The 25,680-nt window shown below is 44.5% G+C and overlaps 1 protein-coding gene across 1 annotated transcript; it reads right to left on the bottom strand.

The window, feature by feature from the left end:
* Nucleotides 1-1,000: 1,000 nt before the first annotated feature.
* Nucleotides 1,001-25,081, bottom strand: ACER2 (alkaline ceramidase 2). Its single transcript, XM_006275363.4, is given in 10 exon segments — nt 1,001-3,230; nt 3,232-3,385; nt 3,990-4,039; nt 4,041-4,109; nt 11,356-11,407; nt 11,410-11,492; nt 14,353-14,463; nt 14,465-14,492; nt 15,427-15,555; nt 24,970-25,081. Coding segments are annotated over 10 exon segments (819 nt in total). The 3' UTR covers nt 1,001-3,199.
* Nucleotides 25,082-25,680: the final 599 nt, after the last annotated feature.

Consider the following 25,680-nt stretch of genomic DNA (forward strand, 5'->3'; position numbering starts at 1 on the left):
TTGGCTCCTGGGGACCTAGCATGTAAGCAGCGCCCACCCCCCCCCCCCACATACCCTCCCCCCCCAAAAAACCTGCAGCCCCCCACAGCACACAATAAGACTATTTTGAACCCATACAAATTGCCTCTATATACCAGTACTCAAAAAAACAAAACCAGGGCAAAAGGTATTTTTCAAAATTAATTTTTTTTTTTTTTTTTTTTAGTATATGGTATGTTTTTATCTATACTTTGTTAAAATGATATCGTCTGAAAGATTGTGTGTGCAGCCCTGAACAGCTTACTGAAACTTATTTTAGCTGGTGGGCCACTTAATTGCCCACCCTTGCTCAAGGGAGCAAACTAAAGGAAAGAAAGTAGGTTCCATAGACAGGGGATAATCTGTAAGGTATGTGGACCTGACCAGCTAAGAACTCCCATATGTGGCAGTTTACTACACCCTGCATCAGGAGGTAGGTCTATGGCGAGAAAGAAGCCATATGGGATTCTCGAAACTGACCAGCAAGAGGGAAAGGTAAATGGAAAAGGAAAACGCAAAAGGAAATTCCATCCCAACTCACCGAACAAGAGCATATAATATAGCACATTCAAGTATGTGCTATATTAGGCAATTCCTTTTAAACCCTGGAAGTCATGTCATCCATCTACACTAATAATTTTTCCAGGTATCCACTTAAATTCAACTAAAAGGTCTTCTTGTCAATAAGCACTCTTGGTTTTTTTTTTGGTAGGTCAGAGATGTGATCTTGACTTTTATTTAAAATTTAAAATTAAATTAAAATTAGTTAAAATAGGTTTAAAAAATCCCTGAGTTTTTAATAGATCTACTTCCATGGTCATATATCCCTTCCCCCTTAAATTCCTGCAAAAGGTTTCATTGTTGTCCCTCCTACCGCCTGTATGAAGCACTAACTACCGCATACTAATACTACTGACTGTAATGCAGTCCTTTGCAAAATAAGCAGTGCTGGAAATTTAACGATGAAAGCAAAACATTTGTTCTAAACTTAATTTAATAGTGCAAGGTATAACATGCAAGATATAAAGTTTCAATACACAGAACTCAAGTGAAACAAAAAACAGTACATGTATCATTGTTAGAGACCATGAACCTTCCACATCTGGGTGAGTGTGCATTTAGAATTACAGGTGTGCATGAATCAAGGGAGTGGGCTTTTACATCTGGGATGTGCCTGTCAGAAGTACCTGACACGCACCTGCCTGCATGTAAATGTGTATCCACCTTGGGGCTGAACAAAGTTGATCCTTTCAAATCCATATGGCTTAATGCAAGTTTCACACAGAGAAAGATGTATGATATTAAATACTATTAAAATAGTTCTACCTTACAAATAGGCAGCCATAATATTTTCACATTCTACCCAATATGCCACAACACACAAACTGAATCTAAAAACATAGCTTCTAGTCACCTCCCAGCAACATAGATGCTAATCCTGTACACACACGTCACTTAACACACCAAATATGACTAGTTATGCATGTGCTTAACCGTTTGTGGGATTTCGAGTCTTAGGCGCCCAAATTCAGGAAGCCACATAAGCACATGGTGAAAGTTAATTATGTGCTTCCATGCTTTCTTGAATCAGAGCCTTAGTTTAAAATCTCAGTTATGATTTTTCTATTACTTTGATGTTTAGAGCCCAGTTTTCATTATTGGTCTTAACTCTACAAATCACAATAAAAACATAAATAGCACCTGGGCTTTAATGCAAGAGATAAAAAATTAAATTGTCTCTAAAAATGCAACTGTTACACTCAGAAAAGTCAGTATTCAAACAAGGTGGACTGAATGTTCGTTATAGTAGAACACTGCAGCATTACGCTGCATGTTCCACAATGGAATTTGTACATCATCAGTTGAATGATCTCTTCACCTATTACAGATACAGTAAATTAATCGTTTAGTAACAGAGAGTACGCTTGCGTTCATACACTTCTGTGTGAACCGAGTGCTTGGAAGTCACAGTGGCATTCACCTTCCTAGCGAGCTGTTATGCTGTGTTGTGCACCACAGAAAGTAAGATGTGACAGATAAAGCAATGAAAGTTTGTTTTCATTCTGTTAATAAAGTCTTAAGCGACATTCATCTTGGTCACCTCTGGTAGCGTGAGACAAGTAATTACTGGGGTTCACAAGCAATACCAAAAAACTTATTTACAACATACAAAACAATTTGGTACACCGTGTTAAAAAAGACTTTGTTGGAACTAGAAATTTATCAGACAATATGAAAATGATTTAGGCTCCAGCATGAAAAACCATCCAGATGAAAAAGCTGGTAATAAGACTGTTTTAAAACCTGAGCGGTATTACAAGGTTGAGTATTCACTAACAGTATCAAGATAGTAAAGGGAGATAGAGATTAACAAATATCACTAACAAATATCAGTGATTATCCAATTGTTATATTATATAACAAATATCAGAAATTAGCAAAGATTAACAAAACAACACTGTAGCAAACAGATAGTGCACAAAATTTAATTTAAAAAGTGTGCGTTTCTCTCAGACACCCCCCCTCACCCCCACCCCATAGCAGAACCAGGTGGTGTAAATCAACAGAACTCCAACTTAACTCAATGGAGTTGACTTCACTTATGAGCTAGCTCTTAAGAGTCAGAAAGAACCAAAATATTTAGAAAAACAGTTTCCCGTTTGAAACTCCCTACAAAAAAAAAAAGAGCACATATCTGTAGTTTATAGGTTTCCTTTAAGAGTGAGTGCAGAAATATTTGCCTAGATCAGTTCTAAATAATTTGGGACCAAATCCTGTGGTCCTTAAAATGGACAAAATACCCAAAACATCAATTAACTTCAGTGGGTGATTGGCTCAATTAAGAGAGTCAATTCAAATTGAGACAATTTGACGTGGATCAAAACAAGAGCAGCAATCAGTCCTGTCAAACTACACTACTGCCACTTCAACATTAGGTGGCCAGCAAGAGCCTGCTGCAAGGTGGCAGTCTTGTCCCATGAACGAACTGCACTAACTGTACAGACATGGAGGAGAAAAGACTCTTTCAATGCCTCTTATTACAACATTTGTCAGTGTTGTGCATTAGAAAAAATGCAAACAAAAATAAAACCAAACCAATCCCTAGTTATCATAAAGCAAGCACAGTCTGCAAAGAAAAAAAAACAAGATAAAAATCGGCCCCTCTATGATGTGGCTGACTTCATGTAATCTTCACAGGCGATTTCTTGTGTGCAGAGAAGGGTGACATAAGGAACACCAATGAAAGGCCATTTTTCACTAGGCCAGAACTTTATGACAGGGCCTTGTTTGGGGATTTCAGAGGCAGCAACAAAGTAGGCAAGGTAGACACAACCCAGGTAAGCAGCAAGACAAATGAGAATGTGCCTGCAGAGAAGGACAAACACAAATTAGTCACATAGCACAATGCTCGTCAAGGGCATATGAAATCAATCTGAAGTTCTTCTCAAGTTCTTTGTCTTCACCTTTCTCCCATCCCTCCTGAACATGACTAGTATCAACTCGCGTCCCTTTTGGACAGGCAAGACATGCAGAGAACTATTGCCCTTCACTGCACAATCACAGCATATTTTACTTCCAAAATAGCCTCAACTGCACATACTTCTGGGCATGCAGCGAGGTACTTACTTGATGGACTCCAAGGATATGGCCTTGAATAAAAAAGGACTTTCATTCATATTTAAAATGACTATGAAGGATAGTCACAGCTTTTTCTTTAAAACAAAAAAATAATTATTCCCTCTCAAAGTTGTTATTTCAAATGGACAATGATTCACTGATTTATATTTGGAAGACTATTTTGCAGCTGAAACCTATTATTTAAAAAACAGGCTGTTCAGAATTTGAATAGGCCAGAAACCACATACATTCAGGTTTAGTAAGGCTGTGACTTCTGGCTGTGAAGTGCATGTATGCATAAGACACAGTACTAAAGGACAATTAAATTGCAGAGCTCACCTTCAGCACTTATCATACACAGTGTAAATATGGAAAGTTAAATGATGACCAGATCTCTCAAAATCCAGCAGAAAAGTGCTAACATCCAAAGATCTGAAAAAAGCCCCTGCTTGTACACACACAAGTTCTCACAACTAAAAAACCCTCCCAAAAAACCAAACAAACCTACATGGACAGATTGGGAGACCTGAACCTGTTCAGCCTTCGCAAGAGGAGGCTGAGAGGTGATCTCGTGGCCGCCTACAAACTCATCGGGGGGGGGGGCACAGCAAGAAATAGGGGATACAATGTTTACCAGAGCACTTGTCAGGGTAACTAGAAATAATGGCCACAAACTGGAAGAGAGCAAATTCAGATTGGACATCAGGAAAAAATTCTTTACAGTGTGGGTTGCCAAAATATGGAATAAGCTTCCAAGGGAGGTGGCGCTGTCCTCTCCTTTTAAACACCTCCAAAGAAGATTGGGCAGACACCTAGCTGGGGTCATCTGACCCCAGCACTCATTCCTGCCCAGGGCAGGGGGTCAGACTCAATGATCTAATGACCCTTCTGACCCTAACATCTATGAAACTATGAAACATTAAGTAGTCTCCACTGGAGAGCAGGAGGCAAGGGCTGAGGGAAACCCCTGCCCTATTTTGTTGTTCTTCTTTCTAATGGACTACAGAAGCTTCCTGGAAGATAACCAGGAAGGTACTGAGAGCTGCTCTTGGCTGTGATGCCTGCCACAACGCAGCCACTGCGTTTCTATTGCTTTTGTATTTTACCAGGAGAGGAGTGGAAGGTCCTCTTCCCTTCCCCCTTCCTTCTGGGACTGCAATAACTGGCGGTGAGCAGCCCCAAGAATGTTCCTTGGCGTCTGTAGTGAACTGTGTCGTAACACAACACTACGGAGAAACGAAACACGACTAGTGCAGCAGGAAGCACAGGGACGCTGAATACATGAGACATCAAGGCGCACTCCCAGGGGAGCAGGGGGGACCCAGGCAGAGGGAGGGCTGGCTGTAGGGCCACGAAGGGGTCTCCTTGCTGCTGTGAGCTGTGTTGTTCTGGCACTGCATCCCTTGTGCGAGGGGCACAACCCTGGAGGTGCCACCCCCACTGCTGCTAAGTAGTCAGAGGATGCATCACCAAAGCAGCATGGAACTTGCAGCATCACGCAGCTTTCCTGCGCTGCTCCACTCTTGCCTGCAGTGCCGGGCCACACCTGCCACACTGTGGCGGTGCTGAAGGAGGGCAGCAGGGTGGGACCTGGCATCCGCAGCGGGCAGCCCACACCCACCCCGCACACAAATCTGGGGAGCACAGGTTTCCCTTGCCCCCCAGGAATACATGTAGTGGTAGGGAGCCAGCCCCTCTCCCCACCCCCCAGATGAGCCTCACAGGGCCCCGTCCTGCTCTCGGCTGGGGCCTTGCAGCCACACACTGGGGCCCCGGGCCCCAAGCACTGCCCGGCTGGGCAGCAACCCCAGCCTTGCCCAAATCCCTCCCTGTGTGGGCCTCAGTCCCCCCACCCCTCTCCCCACTTACCTGCAGGAGCTGCTCTCCAGGCTGCCTGGCAGCTGTGTCTATATACATGCACATGGTACTCCCTGCCTGGCAGCCCTCCTCCCCCCAACCCTTGGCAGGCTGGACCTCTGCCAGCCTGCAGAGAGCTCTTCACAAAACTGCAAAATCTGTGGGCTTCTCTGCTAAAATTAGAAATACATATTTTCCCTTGGTAAAGGGGGAAACCCACATTTTACTCTGTTTTTCTGTGGGCAATGGAAAACCCGGATCCCTGGGTCCAACCCAGACTGCCAAACATATAGGCCCCTTCTCTCAGGCACCAAGCTCTTTGTGAATTACCCACTCCACAGGACTAGCTCTTACATTAACATCATCACAGGCAGGCCAATAGCCCACATACAAACCTGAGCACTCTCTCTCATCTCCTCCACCCACCCCAGCCTTGTCTGAAGGCCAGAGACCCATGGGCTGCCTCGAGGTCCCCACCAGTCTCTGCACAAGCGGTACTAATCAATGCTGTGGTCAGTGGCCAGGGGCTGCCATTCAAGCACCCTCCACCCGCAAGGGAATTCTAACCTCAGAGTGCATGTTCCTGTCCAGAGAGACACTGGGCCTGGTGCCAGTCATTGCCTCTCACAGACTGCATACAACTGACCCACTGGACATGGTGAGGGGGCTCCAGAGCTGACCTGCTAGCACAGGAATGGACATGGCCTGAATGAGGGAGTAGGAGAGCAGAGGGTCTCGAAGGCCTTGGGCTATTTCCCCTTCAACCCTAGTGGAATCTAGGTCTCAAGGTGCTGCTAGTGCAGGAAAGAAGAGGCACTTTCCCTCCTTCTCTCTCTCTCACACATGCACACACTTTTAGTTCCCTAAAATTCAAGGAAGGGCAACTACCTCCAGGGACAGCCTCGAGAGCCTGGTGCACTTGCAGGGGAGAACGCCAAGACCGAGGAGTTGCCTGGTGTTACTGCAGGAAAGAGCATGTGGGACCCAGCAGCCTGGGCAGAAGGCACCTGGTTACACAGCCACCCTGATTCTGCTTCAGGAGGGGGCAGCTGTTCCCAAACCAGGCAGCCCTGAGGCAAGGATGGGAACAGGCAGCTGCACAAGTCCAGATCTGCAGGAGCACTTCCTTCAGGGGTCCAACCCTGGCAACAGTTCCTTTGCTACACACAGCCCCTGGGGTCCTGCAGGGCATCGGCTGCTCTATGGCAAAAGAAATCCCGCTCTGCCCCACTGGGAAACTGCTCCCGTCTGCACCCAGCTCAATCAATTCCCATTACAAGAAGAAAACAGGATGGGGAGCATAGGGCAAGGGATATGCAAACTGGGGAGGCTGCTCTGTATAAAAATCGGTCCCGTCACATCCCCAGCTACACCCACTAGATAAATCTGGTGCCTGCAGGGTCTGTGCAGCAACCAGCCAATACCCTAGAGCTTTCCCAGCATGGGGCTTGGGCTTCCCCTGATTGGGCTGGCAGCAGCTCTGGAAGGTATTTTACCCTCCCATAGGGCAGGGCTGCACTGATGTTGTCCTGTTTCATACCTTAGTTTTAGGGTGCCTGGTCCCAGGTGCAGCTGGTGGAGTCTGAAGGGGCTGTGAGGAAGCCTGCAGGCTGTGTGCCTCTCCTGAAAAGCCTCTGGGTTTGGTTCCAGAACCTGCTGCATGACCAGGGTCTGACAGACTAATGGGAAGGGCCCAGACCCCCTGGGCAGCTGAAGGAAACAGTGTGGCTGTCTATGGTTTTCCACAACCAGGAGATGATAGCTGTAGAAGAGCGAAGGGTGTTAGAGGAAGAAAACCTGGGCTCGCTCCCTTCCCCTCAGCATCTGGAAGGCAAGCTGCCTCACCAGGGAGGGGACAAGCTGCATGAGCAGCTCAAGCAGGGCAGCTGGAGAGCCCGTCCTGAGGCAGCAAACTCAAGAAGCCCCAAGACAGGGCTGGGAGCACCAAGGAAACAAGACTCTTACCCTGACAGCTCTACCTAGCTGAGGGGCCAATTGCCAAAGCAGGGGCTGCAGGGAGGCACTACTGTGGTCCGGCCTCTTGGAAGTTCCCCTGGGAAACAAAGCCCTATTTGGGAACAATAAGGCTGGGCTAGATCAGGGGAGGAATCACCTGGTTTCAGTTCATCTCAGGTGCTACATCTCAAGGCAGGATAGACAAGCTGCACCTGAAGCCCAGAATCCTGGGCTGACAGGCTGGGAGCACCTAGCAGAGAACCCAAAGGGATGCAGGAAGCCATGAAAGGGAGGACCCTCCACTGGAGAGCAGGAGGCAAGGGCTCAGGGAAACCCCTGCCCTATTTCTTTGCTCTTCTTTTTAAAGGACTACAGAAGCTTCCTGGAAATTGACTGGGAAGGTACTGAGAGCCGCTCCTAGCTGCGATGTCTTAACAGCAGGAGCTTTTATTTACGTTGCTGTACTAGGGTTGGACAAGCCGCCTGTTAGGCCTGTGAGGCTCTACTACAGGCCATAACTAACTATTTTGGACTATTAGAGACAGATAGCTGAGCCAGTTTTCCTTCTCAGGGAGAGCATTCTTCAGCAAGCCATGGCGGGCGAGTATCCTGAGGAGGCAGTGTACCCCTTAACAGGGGGCACAGTCCTGGTCTCAGCTACAGTGACTAGCAGGGATGGCCTCCTCCTTAAGAGGAACAGCTTGTCTTACCCAGGCCTCCTGTTTTCCCCTCCCAGGCTGACTCTACTGGGCCTACCTGCCAGCAATCCAAATACTTCCAGCTGGCCCCAATCACCACATGGTTTTAAGCAGCAGCACTTTCAGTGGCCAAGTAGCTACTCAAAATGATAGATACTTCTCAGTCTAGCCCTGGGCTTCTGACTCCCTGGTTCCATTTGTTGGCTTCATCCTTGTTTCTGCCTGTCCTGCCTCCTGACCCCTTTGTTCCAGACCTTCCAGCTCCCATTTCCAACCCACATCCATCCTCTGACAGCCAGCTTCTGACTTGTGGCTTAGTTTGGCATCCGCTCATGTCCACATCCCATATAGCTATACCCATCTGGTCTGCAGACCCTGGTTAGTGACTCTGTGACTGGATCCCTGCTTCCTGTTCCTGACCTCCCCCTCCAACTCTTCCTTGCCCTAGAACTTGTGACTGACATGGTGACTACCCATGTCTTGGTCCCTTACAGGTCTTGGCCTCTGGATCTCCTGGCTCTAAGTGAAACCCTTGTTTCCTGACAAAGTCTGTTCATATTCCCTTGAGTTGTGACCCTCTAAGGTCAAGCCCTAACTGCCTGTGTCCCAGCTGTATCCCTGACAAGCATGAGTGGAAATTAGGTGCTGAATTCTCCTAAACTTTTTAGTAGGATTTAGATGCACCAGTAGACTTGGCACCTTTGAAAGTACTGCTTTATAGTGCTTCCTGTCTTACAGTCCAAGTTAGCTTTCACTGGAGACTATAATGGTCTTTTTACAGGAGTTATTTCCTTGAGAACAAATATTGGAGTGAGAAAAATCTTCCTTAAGAAACAAAGGGCCTGATTTGTCACTGTGTAGGTCGGGATGTAAAGCTAACATAAAATTAGAGCCCCCTCTACACATTATCATGCAATTAACTGGTTAATTGTGCAATTACCTTGAGACCAGCTACATGAACAAAGGAATTATCACACCATAAAAAGCTGCGACCAAGTATAAAGTTAGACTTTGAAAATGTGTTGCTATCAAGCTTCAAGTAATACATGCAAAAGAGAGTCTCCCCTCTGGACTCCCAGCTACAGGGGCATACCATGCCCACCCAGGGCTATCAATACAGCAGCTGCAGACTCTCAGCCCCAGCAGCTGTGGACCCTGGGTCCCAGCAGCACCCTAAAACTGCCAGGATCCAGAGACCCACAGTCGCAGACACTGGGTCCCTGCAGCATGCCTCCTGGAAAACCCCCGGAGAAGGAGGATTGCCGTGAGGGTGATTCCCTGATCCAGGGGTGTGATCCTCTAGGCCCAGGGGTTTCAACTGGGTGCATGGGGCTCCCAGTCACCAGAGCTTGCTTCTTGCTAGTAAAGAGGGAGCTCAGGATCAGGCTCCCCCCACACCAGCAATAAAGCATAATGGGATCTAATGCACGAGCCCACAATCGTGACTCCTGCTATGCATGTGTGGCAAGGCAGGAGGCACAACTGTGTGAATCACACATTAGAACCCATCACACCTTTACCTACAACTGTAGACGGGGCCTTAGAGTAACACAGTGCTGGTTTAGACTCCATATTACCATCCACATGGAACAAAGGAAAATACTGGCCTTGTAATTTCCCCCCCCCTACCTACCTAAATGAATTTCATATTGAAATTCCAAGTGACTGCATTTTGATTTACAGCTGGATTACAGATTACACTTGAAGAGAAAGAATCCGGTTCTGGATTTAGAACAATGCAACTCCAAAAACGCAATTTAAATCTACTAGGGATCAGCATGGCTTAAAAAAAACCCTTTAATTCTTTGCTTTTATATTTAGGAATAGATCTTAAAATGCTGCAGGTATTGCACCCCATGCTACATAAATAAAAGAGCTGTGCTTCAGCTGAGATCCTTCATAATCACCCGTTCAAAAGCAGGGTTGTCCATGCCCTTCATTCTTCTAAAGCAGGTAATTAGGAGTGTTATGCAGTTTAATGGGAAGTACTGACCTCTAAAAATGAGATGGTATTTATAGGCGTGTCTGGCACTTGACAGTATAGTATCCAAGCACACCCCAAGTTAGGGACTTCTCCTTGCAACTCCCTCAAGAGGGATTGTCTCTTAATATATATAGTTTATAGATGGGAGACCCAGGCATAACTAGTTTCAGCGACTTGCTCAAAGTCCAAAGGTATGCGTCTCCTACTTGGCTCCATATGGATGTTAACGTTAACAGTCCCATGATGATGTTCCATTAACATCCAATCCAAATAGAGTTGTAACAATCCCCACCCAGTGTTCCTGCTCCAATTTCTTCCTTCCCTGCTAGCGATGGTTCCCACACTCCTGCTACAGTGATGGCTGCATTTCAGTGATGTTTTGATCAAGAAGTATTCAAAGACCATTGGCAAACCTTGCTGTTCAGAGTGGTTTCCCACATATTCTGACACAGGGAATGGTGGGGCACTCTATGCAATATGAACACTGCAAACAACAACAACAGCGCTGGTTCCCTTGTATTTGCCTTCTGGCTATGGAACCTGTAGGGCTGTGACTCTCAACCAGGTACCATGGCACCCTAGGATGCCATGAGATACTTTTAAGGGTGCCATGGGGTGCTGTACAATATTAGCATTGGTAGATGTGCAAATGCCTACACATGATCCACAAGATAGGCCCAGAGATTCCAAAGAGAAATCCAAACCGTCAAAAACATTCTGATCTATTGTGGTCTTTCTGAAAACCAAAAAAATTCTTCTATTTTTCTGTAGTCAAGAAATTAATGAAAGTTAAGAGCTGGCATTTTCTGAGGGGTGCAAGCAAACTGCTCTAGGGGTTCCAATTTGAGGAATTTTCTCTGGAGCTACAATGACCAAAACCATACCATTTTGTTTGTTTGTTTGTTTGTTTGTTTGTTTGTTTCTGCAATGGAAGACTGATTCTCAAGTAGCTGCAACAGCTAGGGCTTTAATTGAGGCCTGCCAAAAGATTGCGAGGCTCAGTAAAAGAAGATCTGATGCTTTGCTGGTATTTTTCTACCCATCCCACCCTCCGACACCATGCATTGAGAGAAAGCAATTAGAGTGGCCTATGTGCTCCCACAACTACAAAAGCAGCTACTGCCCATGCTCTCTTTCTGGATCATACAGTTGAAAAATAAACTTGTACAACTGGAATGAAACTCTCAATGAACACATCTTAAGTTACACAGAAGAGATGCTTACCTCTTCAACTCAGCAATGAGCACAGCTGTGCAGGGAACACCCAATGTCATTATGAGATGTTGTTGATTGCAGGCTTAATGAACGCAAGGCAGGTAGTCACTCCAGAAAGCACACCCACAGCAGCTTTAAATCTGCTCCTGAATAATTTAAAAACAAGAGTACATTTTGTTTTAAAAGCTACAATAACAACATTCTAAACACAACTGTAATATAACAACTAAGGTATAACATTTCTTTCAGCATACATAAAAAGGATGCACATTCTGAGGATAACCACAAGCATAGTATACCAACCTGGAGCTCGATCTTGTAAAGTTAATCATATACAAATATGCAAAGTTACATCACATGCACAATATGTTTTTGCTATCTTCTGAATTTAATATAAAACAAGCTTTGGAACAGGAGGCTCCATTCTTACCTCTCTCCTACCAGTATAAATCAAGTGCATTTCCAGTTCCATGAATGGAGTTATGTTGGATTTTAAAAAGTGATACGTTGTCAGTTTTCATGATTTATCATTAGAGTCTTATCATGGGTATTCTTTTCTTTAAAGCCCCAGCTCCTGAAATCATGTTACTTGTGAATTTCATAAAGAAGGAAAAGAAGGAAGGTTCTAACCTTTATGGTTATGGAAAAATTAAACTTGCAAACAAGAACTTTAAAGATTTAAAATCCACAAGTGATAGGATAATATATATATATTTTTAAAGTCAAAGATAAAGCCAAACTTTATTATTTGGAAAGAGATTTCAGCTTCTGTGATTTACTTTTCAGGGCTAAGGTTTGATCAACATTAGAAGGAAGCCTTATTTGTTTACAGTACACTGCTTGACAAATTCATAAAATCAAACCCACTTAAACTCTGTTTAAAAAAAACTTTCTGTTTGGAAGACAACATGCCTTAAACATCCTGTTTCTGGGGTCTATCATCTGTAGGGGAGGAAACAGCTTCCAAACTGATGCCCTCTAGAAAATTCAGAATCTGAATGAATTTCTCTCACGTTTTCAAGAAAGTCAAAATGAAGGTGTTCTATAGGAATATACCAATTGAGCCACACTTTGTGCTACTCTTCTTAAAAGATGCAGCCTATTAGTAAGAGCCCATGCAAAGCAGGGGCTAACAGGATGTGAAACCATCTTTGTACCTTTTGTGAGACCAGTTAGGAATCCTTGGATGGTTGCCCCATAGACAAGAATAACAAAGTTTAGTCAGTCCCCACTCCCGTCTTTGACCAATCCCTGCCAGCCAAAACCACACTTTGACTGACCCTTATGAAACGTATGAGAGGACCATAGGTCTGTCAACATTGGCCAGCCCTGTATCAAAAAAATTCCCCAAAGATCATAATGCCCCCAAAAGGGATGATATAAAGGCTCTTCTACAGAGGACAAGATCTGCTTCACATAACCATAAAACTGATGCTGGCCATGCACAGCAAATTTTTTCTTTTTAAATTCTACATCTGTAGAAAAGCCCAGGTATGCTAGTGTAGCTCCATTCCCCAACTCAGATAGGCATGGCAATAGCTTGCACTGAGCTCAGCCCATCAGCACCAGAACTGCTGTTAGCTTTGGAAGACACATCTCTGTCAGTTACTTAGAAGTCTGAAATGAAGATGAATAAATGGATATGAAAATGACAACTGGCACTGTAAGAATATGCAAAATAGATAAAAGTACAACTTTCCTGCCTCTAGCCTTAGTGTCTAGAACCACTGAATGTGCAGGACACTACGTTCAGTAGTTTTAAAAAAGTTTGGAGAGCGAAGAGAAGGAAGAATTAGTATATGACAGTGATGAGGATGGAATAAATAAGATTATAATGCAGTTTGGCAGAAAACATTCTGTCCCATAAACCTGACTCTGAAAAGATAAACTGACCTCTCTAAAACTTCTACAAAAAGAAAACCTCCTTGAAATTTTGCTGACAATATCAAATTCCAAGGTAAAGTGTTGTTCTGGAAAATTCAGGGGAAACGTAACGTAACGTTATATTATCCTGATTTTGATGTCAGCCAAGATCAGTTATGCCTTGGGATTTTACTGATGTAAATTTGAACCCAGATTGCAACAGGAACAGTATTTCATATCAATAGTTTATTATTCCTTTTATTTAAATAAAGACCTCTCAGCAATGATGTTTCAAAAGGAAGCTATATTGTGAATCTAGGCAGGTAACAGTCAGTGGATGTCACACAAGGTTATATGAAGTAATGACTGAATTGCCACCCCCACACCCCCCACTTTTGGGGGAGGCAATTCTTATGTAATGATGGTTTGCACAATGACAGCAATTTGAGGTGTGTGCCAGGAGAGAGGCAAATACAGAGTCTTCTAAAAACCATTTAACCAGATTGGTAACAGAAATAAAAACACACGAGTACAGAGAAGTAGGAAGCAGTGCAATATATTAGTATTAGCAGTTTTAAAAGGAAGAACAACTTCAGTGCTCAAACTGCTTTGCTGTCACCTTCTTTACTCAACTATACTACAAAAAAAATTGCAAATATAGTTATGGCCTCATGTTCTAACAGGTTTTTTCTTGGAACCATGCCCTTTTCTAACACATTTATAATTATACTCTTTTTCTAGCCACACAGGAAAGAAAAAACAAAAAAACCTGATGCAATATAATTTACCCCTAAACAATCTCTACTCCCAGCCTTTAAATACTTTGCATGCGCTTAAACTTAAATTTGAACTTGAGCCATCTCATTGAACTCAACTACTTCTCACAGGGCTCAAGTCTATGCATGCTTGCAAATACTTGCTGAATCAAGGCCTAATTTTAGACAGGATACAATAAGCAGGACTGGAGGTAACAAACAGGAGGAAGGGAAAGGGGTGAGGAAGAGGAGTAGGAATAAATACCAGTACAATGGCAAGGTTATTCAGGGTAGTCATGCACAAGTTATAACATTAGTGAAACAGGCCCAAAGATACAAACAAGAAACCATCCTTATCTTTTGTACCGAGTTATTGAAGATATATTACCTGTCATTTCGAAAAACCCTGGGCAGGTATCTTCTGGGGAACCACATGGCCAGAGCACACATCAACACCCAAAGAATGGACAACTCATCTAGCACCTGACCCAAGAAACTGTGTGGCATGGAAGTACACCAAGCCAATTCCTGGAGAAGCCAAGTAAAAGTCAAGTACGGTATTGTATGGACTGAAATACACTGCTTAGATGGATGCATTTAATAGCAGATGCTTTGACATGGAACTTGGTCTTTTTGGAAATGATTGAGCTTTAAAAAATGATGCTGTAATTCTCAAAAGGGTGATTCAAACCTGTGACAGCCTGGGTGACAGCCCAAACTTATTGCAACACAAACTATTTATAAAAGTGCACGTTACCTTTAAATAGCAAAATGGAGCAAATGTAAACATGGGGGTACCAGTATTTACTGAAATAGGAAAATGGCTTAAAAACTCTCCATATTTCTTCTAAAGCTATACACACCATCCTCCCAACCACTGAAGAAGTGAAAGGTAGCCATAGCTGGTGGTTGCAACACCATAACAAACTCATAGGTAAAACCCCCACACAGCTTCATGAAACCAGGAAGTGTGTATACCCGCTCTATTTTGTACATACAGAATCTCCAAATCTCCTGCCGTCACTGGCAAAATAATCGTTTATATACAAAATGGATGAACATGTCATTGATTTGGGAAGAAATTACCAGTACGTTGCAAACCAAGTGTTTTTGTAGAGTGCTGACATTCTCCTCAGTGTGGCTCAAACACCTTTAACTCCCAGTAAAATAACAGGACTTGATGAGGGCCAGTGCCATTCAGGATTAAGCCCAAATATAACAGGAGCAGTTACATAAATGAAAGACAGACAGGAGCCAAGGCCAGAGTTCCAGCCGATCTCTATGGTAACACTTCCTTTACAAAAGTGCTTATGCTTCAGTGTTAAGCAAACTGAAGCTGACTTTGATAGATGTCAGGGCTACTTTGTTTTTCAAAAAGATCAGTTGAGGGCAGGAAAATCTAACTTCCTCTCTCTCTTTAGGTTCATACATGAACCAAGACAAAGAAGATAAATCAACTTACCAACAACAACTAGAAGAGTCCATATTAAATATATTCCACTGTTGAAGAAAGTTGCATATTGACAGAATAAGCATATACATATGGGTGGCAAAAACAGTATAAGTAGAATTAAACGAATTTCTACGGTTTCTAGACTGTCTAAACCTTCTAGGGAAAATAGCATACAATATGATCTGAGAAAAAACTGCTTGGGCAAAACTGGTGAGGCCTCCAGGTTTGGTGGTGGGAGTCATTGCATTGAGCAACAGTACGAATGTACTCTATACTCCACTGCATCCTGAAATTACTTTGTAAATATACCCTAGGAGGAACATTGTTGTGATTCAACAATAATTTATACTATTGTAATTCAAAGGCTGTATAATGACAAAATGAGATCAAGAGCAAAGATCATAGCTGGTGATATCCTTTTTCTCTCAATGTTGGCCACCTGCGCATGGAAAGAAAGTGAAGTCTTGAAGCATTCCAGGATCAGCAATAGAGACATTCAATTCAAGTTTTACTAATGACCAGTGAGTGCAGGGATGGCTGGATTAATAATATTGACAGGATTGAAAAGTAAATCAGAGTAATAAGATGAAAGGAATTTCAAAAATGTCATCTAGTCCAACTCCCCCCTTCTCAAAACAGGATCATCCCTGTCTAAATCATTCCAAACAAATGTGTCCAGTCTGCAGTTAAAAATTTCCAATGATGGAGATCCTATAACTTCTCTAAGTTATCTGTTTAAGGTCTCAGCCAGTCCCTTAGAAAATTCTTCCTAATTTCCAACCTAAATCTACTTTGTTGCAATTTAAGCCTACTACTGCTTGTTCTGCCCCTGCAGATGCAAAGAATAATTAAGCACTACAAACTTTGTAACAGCCCTTTATCTATTCAAATACCATTATCAACTCTCCCTCAGTCTTTCCTTCTCTAGACTAAATGGTCCACATTTTTCCAGCCTTTTGTCTGGAAAATGCCTTCTTATCATGCCTTCTAGATCTCTGATTTCTATGTGCTTTCTTCCCAACTCTCTTATTCTTGAAACTGTGTTGCCCCAAACTAGACACCATATTCCTGAGGAAGAGAGAAAAAAATTACTTCCTGTGACTTGCCTATGAACACACACTTGTTAATAGGGATCAAATGCAAAAATAAATAAATAAATAATCAAATAGGTTTGGGTTAATACATATTTTATAGGGGGAAAACAATCCCCAAATATTCTGAAACCTTTGAAGTTCTTTTTATGCTTGATTTTTTTTTTCCTGGAAGGCTTCATGGATAACTGGAGAACTGTGGGATTAGGTCAGAATTGGTTATAGGACAATGAAAGATTTCAGAATACACTTATGGGTATATACTGCAAAAGTGTACCCAAAGATCATTTTTATGCATGTAAAATGCATAAAAGCAGGTAAAAGCAGAAGAGAATATATACTAAAAAGCACTAACTCGAGGGCCAGGGATACGTTCTTTCCATACAGTATGTACATGTAACTCATGGACACCAAACGACACCATTCGCAATTAGAACAGAAACTCCATCCTTGACCCTGTGGGTGAAGTTCTGGGAATGCCAGAATTGTACATTGTCAAAATTAGCTCCCTTGGAAGCTTGGAGAACTGTCCCTATACATATCACCTACTCCTACCTTAAAACAAAGGAGGGCAAGGGCAGGGGAGCTGATGGCTGCTTTTAGGCTGCACCAAGCTGATGGATAGCAACTCTACAATTCCTTCACTGTGTGGCAAGGGCAAGCAAGAGGATTACTCCTCTTGCATTTCCACTAGTTACCCAAGTGAAAGAAAGCATTGCACCTTTGCCAGGGTCCCACCAAAAGGAGGAATTATGACTGCTTTGAGGTATTCCCAATGGACTTGTGTTGAAAGTAAATGAGAATATAGGTGGATGAAGAAAGACCCACTTAATGGGTCTGTTTTCTCCTTCAACTATGATTTTGTCCATTTACTCCCTTGCATGCTGTCCCCACCCTACCTGTGAAGAGAATTCAGGGAGATTAAGATTTAAATGTCTCAATTAAAACAGCAAGAGCAGACTGTGATGCTTCTAGCATTGAAGGACATAGACACTAAAGAAGCAGCTTCGATTTGGAAGTGTGGTACGCAAGATGTGTTCAAAATCAAATTAAAGATTACTCCTCACAGAGCTGCATTTTCTTCAAAAGCCTTGGCCTCTGGATTTAAGTTACAGTAAAATATTTAGAAAAAGGCAGATCTCCTGTTCAGCTCAAAATAGCACACGCGCTACTAGAGACATTGTCAAGCTATGCCAGCCAAGCCCTGAAAACTGTACAGCTTTAAAAAGAAAGATTAAACTGAAGACATGGAAGAGACTGATATTCAACAAAATCCTAACTCCTGTCCCCAAAAGTAAAATAGCTCGGCTCCTGTAGACTAATGACAAAAAAGAAACATTCCAAGGTTTATTTAGGACTGGCCTTGAGGATTGTTACAGGCCTTGTCAAAATGGACAGGGAAGATTTTAAACAGGTTAGAAGCCACATCTCATTCTTTTAAAAACATAAATAGAAGAGCAGCCCCTGATGCTACACAAAGGCCTGATGCAGCCTTTATTTGGCTTAAGCTGCATGGCAAATTTGCAACAGACTTCAACAGTGCAATCATTTGATTTTGGTCAGCAAAAGACTTCTCCAAGTGAAAATAAGGGTACTGTCTCCAGACTGTCATGTAAATGTGCAATGCAATGATATGAGCACACATTTGCTACAGAGCGATGAGCTCTCCCACAAGCAAGATTCCATTGTAGCACTACTGCAAATGAGTCTTTTGTGGCTGCAGGATAATAAGCTTTGACGCTTGGCATTTGTCTTACTTCTGTTCTGGTTTGGGATGTAGTTTCCACCTGGATGACCAATATGAAGAAGACAAAAGGTTTATTTGTAGAGGTTTCTCTTGAAACACTATAAAAGAGGGCTACCATACTGGCCAAAGGGCTGTAACACGTTCAAGGGCTATAAATAAATTCAAATTAGCCTATTCATTGGACTAAACTTCTATCCTTAACAGAGAGCACCATTTCACCAACCAGGCGGAAGTGGCACAACCATGCTGATTTTTGGCATCTAATTTTAGTATACACCTCCTCTCTAGTCACTCCCTAGGGTGCATTTTAATTTTTTAGCCTTGCCATTTTCAAGCAGTGAAAGCATCTACCCCCTCCCCCCCCCCCCCCCCCGGCCATCTGCAATTCAAAAGACATCCAGGATAAGTGATTATGGCTCAAGACTATGCAGTCAACCTATCCTGTTACTCAGTTAGTTCCTGGTAATCCAAAAGTCAATATGGTTAACATCAGTGCACTGCAATAAATGGATGCTGAACAGGGTTGACAAGGTAGGAACGGAATGAAGTAGCAGTCCTGGAAACCAAATGCAAACCTTCCAATGGATTAGGGAAAAAGGGTCACCCTTTAAATTTACACAATCCCATATTTCTCATCATGCTTCAAATGGTCTTTGTCTATTTAATATCTATAGAGCTAGCATCTATGGAACATGGACCAGATAACAAAAAAAGACTAACATTCTCTGCTTCCTTGCCAGTCAATAACTTGGGAAGAGAAAAGAACTGTATCCCTCAAGTGAATCCTCCTTTCAACCTGAAATCGGAAAGAATGGAAACTTCACTTTAACTCAACTTGTAGAATGTCATTAATTGACACACACTGGGGAGACCTAAAGTAAAATTGCTAAATGCAGGAGGGTACTGGAAGGCATCAACAGAATGTTGGAAAATATAGCAGAACCCTACACTTTTTTTCAAATGCTTACTCACTGGAGTACCCCTTGAACCCAGTGGTGACACTTTTGTGCATGTCAGGCCTGCATCTATGACCCTATCAGTTTAATTCAAATCAGTTTTAAAAATATGTTAATTAGAACTATGCAAAACTTCTGTGTGGACATTCTTAAAACTGCTTAATGCTGATGCGTACTGACTGATTTTAAATTTCCTTTCTAGCCACGTCAAGCTAAATTTATGCATTCCAGGTTAAAAGTCAGTCAGGACTGCCCACAGGGATCTCAGCCACTCTTACTAAGCTGAATTTCAAAATACCTTTCAGAGAAATTGGTGAAAGTTCTTGTTCAGACAAGCCCTTAGTACAAGACCTGATCTGCAAAACAGTGCTGAGAGAGGCGACTTGCCTATGGCCTTGTAACATGCAGATTAGCCACAGATTAGTTGAGTCCACTGTTTCAAAGGATCTGATCCAAAGCTTCTCAAAGACAAATGGAAGTCTTCTAGTGACCTCAGCAAGCTTTGGGTCAGCACCATTTCCAAGTCAGACCAAGTTATAGAACTGTGGAGTGAAATCCCAGATCCAGCAATATCAGTGACCGAAGCAGAATTAGGATTTCATCCATAGATCTGCAAACAGCTGTGTTTTTAGGGGTTTATTTTTGTGTACCTGCATTTTGCAGGATTATGTCTTTCCCATCATCTTAAGCAAATCTGTTCAGGGTGTGCTACCAATCCCTTGTTTGGTCTGCTCCAAGGCACAGTTGATTTAAGCAAGAAATGTTCTGTTTATTCTAAACATTTCCACCCTTGGTACTAGGTTCTTGGGCAGTGACAACAAAATTGACAGGCTGCTTCCCCTCAAGTTTTCAGAAAGCCCAAGGCAGCCACAATGGAGATCCACCCATATATGCTTGGCAATAAATGGATTCTTGGCAATATATGGGGGGGCAAGACCTGCAATGCCAGGCTCAAACAGTTTGATTTTTGCTCTTTTGGGGTTTTCTTTTTTAATGCACGGAGCCAGCAAGAAAAAGGGACATTGACAAGAATTACATAATCCCTTACTGGTTTTAGTCCTTGGAGGCCTCAGTGTATAAAAGGGCTTTGGCAAGTGAATGCAACACATGTTGTTAGCATGGAAAGAAACAGAGCCAGGAGACAAAAGAAACTAAGAGTTTATAGGAGGATGAGGTTAAGGAAGAAAAAAGAGGGGGAGCTAAACTCCGAATACAGCCAATGGACTGTCCATCTAAATCAGTGGCAGCTATAGGCACAGAGTTTCAGTATCTGACATGGGCTGGGATGGCATGGACAGTAAGGCACAAGGTTGACAGCCCAGAGTTCTCAAGTTTGGGGTCACAGCACAGGGAGGGGAGGGGAGGGGAGGGGAGGGGAGGGGGGCAAAATACAGCCCAGAGGTTGAATCCAGCTCAGCAACAGATTTGATCTGGCCTGTGGGTAGACAGCCACCAACTAATTGGATCTGGCTCGTGAGCCACTAGCAGCTCCAGCCGCTGTTTGGGGCCAGGTGGGCAGGACTGAATCCACCCAGCAGCATTAGCAGTAGACCTGGGCAGGGCTTCTGCCACAGCAAGCAGGAAGCAGCATCAGCTGTGGATGTTGCTGGTAGGTTCAGGAGCTCAGACGCAGAACCTGCCAGCAGCATCCAGAGCTGAAGCCACTGCCCTCCTGGTGCAGTGGAAGCTCCCACCCAGAGCTCCGACCCAGAACCTACCAGTGGCATCAGCTGTGGACCCAGGCAGGAGCTGCTGCCATGGTGGGTGGGAGACTATGTCAGCTATGGGCACAGCCAGCAGGTTCCGGAGCCCCAAAACCAACAGCTTCTGGAAAAAGGGGGAGGAGCAGGGGCAGAAAGACAGAGAGAAGGGAAAGAAAGACAGACAGGCAGACAGAGGAAAGATGAAAGAGACATTAAGTGCCCCTCTAGCCAAAATAATTGCTCACCCCTGCCATAGGAGATGTGCTCGTGCCATGGCCTGCCAGATTCAAATGAAATTTTCAAATTCTGATAAATACCTTGTCACAAGGACATGTTCCTTTTCTGTATCCCATATAGATACTGTAACAGGGTGGCCTCTTCTTCAGGTCTCCGCTGGCCACCCTGCTCTTGGGGTAACCATCTGCTTCGCTTGCCTGCCACTTTGATGGAAAAATATGAGAGTTGTTACTAAGGCAGGAGGCTAGCCATTACTTGCCCTGCTGACAAGGGCCTAATACCCACTTGGACCCATGCCTCGCAGATATTACTCTGGTCTATAGCCTAAGGCAGAGCAAACTGGGCACACAGTTGCAGCTCTTTTCTACAGCCCCGGAGGGCCACGCACATACCACCCCTCTCCCCCCCTGGGTCCCACTCACTCCACTGGCTCTCACCCAGCCTTATTCATACTGCCCTCTCTTCTGGGCCACACACATACCACCCAGCCTCACCTGGCTTCGGGCTTAGCTCTCCTTGCCTCGGCCAGCCCTGGTGCAGTCTGTTGGGTGTCTCCCACTACCCTCACCTGAGCGTTGACCAAGTGATTCGACAACTGCCGGCCTTCTTCACTCCTAGGTGGGCCACTATGCCCCCACTGGGACTCCTCACTTGCCCCCATTCACAGGGCCACTCTGTTCGTTGCCTCTCACTCAGGGTCTCTTTCGCACCCCCAGGCTTTCCTGTGCTGCCTGGGCACGGCCCCAAGTCCCTCTTCCAGCCTGAGCTCCGTCTCTGGGCTCCTTTAATAAGCCCTGGGCTCCCCCTGCTCATTAGAATACCACCAGGGATGTAGGGCTAGGGTTATAAGGCACCCCAACCCACCTTTCACCAGGGAGATAACTAGCCTGGCATTTCCTGGGGGCTCCCACACCACTAGGAACCCCACCAGGTCACCCTTCCCCAGCAGGGTACAGTCTTACCCAGGACAAGGGCCCACCTCCACCCCATAGCCCCTGCTCTTACCTCCCGACTCTGGCTGGAGCAGCCTCTAGGCCTGGTGTTACATCCTTCCTTCCTGCAGCAAACTGCAGCCCAGCTTACATCCCTGGGTCCAAAATGGCTGCCCTCATCAGGCACCTGGCTGCTTCCTGTTTTCGGCCCTTAAAGTGGCAGGCACCCTAGGTGCCCTGCCATGGATATTCACTTTCATGGAAATCTGTGCAGAGCCAAACTGCTAGTAAGTCCAATTTATTATCTCCCTATTGCGCATATCTGCTTAGTTAACCCTGAGAAGTAATGGGAGAAGAGTTTCAATTTTAAGAAGCTCATGAAAGAATAATATGGCTGAAAGGAGTGGAAATACCTCTGGAATTCAGTTTCTTGGTGTTATTTACATCCATTCCTTCAAACAGCTGGGAGTTCATGTAGTTCCCTTTAATAATGGACTATTATTTACTGAGAACAGAAGTATTTTTGTATTAGGGCTTCCTCCTCTCTCTCTCTGAGGGGGGGTTTGATAACATGTCTTCAAATACCTGAAGGCAAGTATAGAGAGGATAAAGATGTGCTTTTCTCTGCGGCTACAGAGGATAGGACTAGGAGCAATGGCATCAAGCAGCAGCAGACGAAATTTAGACTGGAAACCAGGAGGAACTTTCTGACTATGAGGGTGGTCACACACTAAAACAGGCTGCCTAGAGAAATAGCAAAATCTCCATCCTCAGAAAGTTTCAAGAGCAGATGGGACAAACACTTCGCTGGGATGGTTTTGTCAGGGATGATCCTGTTTGGAGCTGAGGGGCTGGACTAGATGTCCTTGTGAAGTTCCTTCCAACCCTATTTTTCTATGATCCTATAATGGTCCAAAATCTAAATAACTTGTTTAGTTGTAATGATTGCAGTAAAACATTTCTACTTAAAGCAGAACTGCCCCCCCCCCCGCCATCCACACCCACACATACACACAAAATGTTGACACAGTTATACTACTATAAAGATGGTTTCCTATTGGATTATCTACTCCCAGTGATGAAGGGAAATAAATTGTGTCTGTACAAGTCATTTTCAGACCAGTATAACTGCATCTACAGTAAGGTTACATCACTACAACTATCACTATTTTCATTAAGATTATTACACCCTACTATAGTTGAATTAGTCCAAAACCTGTGTGCAGATCAGATGTACATAGATGCACTTAAACTAGTTCATCTTGTTCTAGAAACTTACTGAATTAAGTTTTCTAAAACAGACAAACCCATGGACCAGCCCCTAAATTTTGCAGATGGAAAAACCTGCTGTTGCAGAATTTAAGGTAGTTCAGTGGGTGGAAGAAAACCTTCTTTTAACAGTCACAACATCTAGTTCTTCCATATGTAACCATGAAGCTTAAAGCTACAGAGAACTAAAACCACTTTAATTCTGAATGAGAGCTTCTGGGCAAGGGCTTAACACATGTTAACTTATGCACAATAACATCAAGCCTTTTGTTATTTTGCCTTAAAATTTTCTGGTTCAGTACAAAAGCTACTAGCCCAGGCATATTGCTCACAAGCATTATATAGATAAGATATTCCCAGAAAGTAGAAATTTCCCGGAAATTAGAATCTGGGAGGATTCCCATCCATAATAAGCAAAGGCATTTAATTGGGAATGGGGATGAAGGAAGACTAAGGCCCCTGCCACATGTTACATGTAGGACTAATCATGCAATAAAATTTAGACTGGTCACATGTGTAAAGTAATTATCACACAATTAACTGGTTGTATAATACATTTAGACTGGCCACCCATACAAAGCCATGATCTCATTTTGAAAATGACTATCCAGCTATAAAAAGAGCCAACCAGCTACCAAGTTAGAGCCCCAAAATCTCTCTTGTATTTTGTTCAGCTCAGTGATGCCCAGTGGGCCAGATGGGCAATGCCTGGTCTATCCATGGGTCAGATCCAGCTGATGGTCCTGACCACTGTGGAGCAGCAAGGGGCATGGCCTGGCCCAGACGTTCCTGCGAATTTGGCAACAGGGGAGGGTAGTGGTATTCAATTGCCACTGTTCCCCCATTGCCAAATTTCCTGACCTGTGGGCAAACCCACGAACTGGATGCCACTAGGTGACCCACCATGTCGGAGGTCAAGCCCCTGGTTTAGATGTAGAGCCAGACTCTGTTCTCAGAGAAATCTAGACTTGAAACCAACAATATCACACAGGTGCAAAGCCAGAAGGGCCTGGCCCCTTTCCATTGCCTGTGGATTTCAACAGGGATGGGCAGAGACCAGGGCTCAGAAAGCATCAACAGAGCAGATACCTCTTGGCCACCTCCCTCTCGTGCCTCTTCCTATTTCAAAATGGATAATCTTAAAAGCTCAATTAAAATAAAACCCTGACAACCCTGGAAGAAGTGTGTGAAACCTGACCGGCAGATAAAAAAAAAAAAACAACAAAAAAACCTAGCTTGTTTTTCTGTTGTTTATGATTACGCTCTGGGAAAAAAACCTGATAACTTGCCTTGCAACTGGATAGGAGGAGCACAACCCTCCCCCACCCACGCTTAGCCCAGCATAGCCACATGCAGGACCTCATCTAGCCACCTGGGCAAAAGGCAAGGGCCAGCTGAACAATGTGAGAGCTGGACTGGGTGACAGGGCAAGGTGATTGGGGGCAAGCAAGACAGGGAACGGACCTGCTAAAGGCACCTGGGGCTGGCATACCACCTGCAAGGTGCAGCCCCAGCTGCCCTCATGCACTACTCCTGTGCCATTTGCCTGCCCCAGGAGCTGGGCTGCTGGTTAACCACCGCCCCACGCAGGGCAGGGGTGCCCGGGCCGGCGGGCACGCACCGTGTTGTAGAACTCAGCAATGGTGGGCAAGATGGTGTAGTTGTTCTCGCACCAGTCCACCTCGGAACTGCCGGTGCGCAGCTGCTCCCACAGCTGGAGAATGCCCATGGCTGGGCAGCAATGGCAACCGCTACTCCCATTACCCCTCCCCAACCGGATGTGAAGTGGCTGCTATATATTCGTTGCTCCCAGCCTGTTGGACGCGAGCCTCGCCTCCTGCTTCCTGCTCGGTGTGCGGGCCGGGAGCGACCCGCGGCCCATTTTGTGCACGCGGGCTGTGGCCAGCAGCCCGGGCACGCGGGGTCGGAGAAAACAGGTGGCCATCTAGAATTAGTCACAGACGCTCAGTGGTTGATTCAAGATTGTTTACTTACACCAAAGATGGTTGTGGTGTAGGCTGGACAGTTTTCCAGGCACAGCTCCACTTAAATCCTCGTTTGAGGATTACGACAAGCTCGATCTCCTACAGAGTTGTTGAAACTCCGTGGGTCTGTCTCTTTTTGCGCACAGGGAGGGATACGTCTAGGAATCTATCGGCGACGGGGAGAGGCCAGAGGCTGATCAGGCCCCTGTTGCCTTTTAAGAAATGCGTTGGGTCCGCAAGGATCCGCAGCGCTTAGAGATCTTCACGCAAGGCGAAGGTTTTTCTCTCTCTCTCGAACTCCGACTTGGGCGGTATCATAACCCAATGAGTTTGGTGCCTCGGC

This window comes from Alligator mississippiensis, chromosome 3, assembly GCF_030867095.1.
Source record: "Alligator mississippiensis isolate rAllMis1 chromosome 3, rAllMis1, whole genome shotgun sequence".
Taxonomy (NCBI): domain Eukaryota; kingdom Metazoa; phylum Chordata; order Crocodylia; family Alligatoridae; genus Alligator; species Alligator mississippiensis.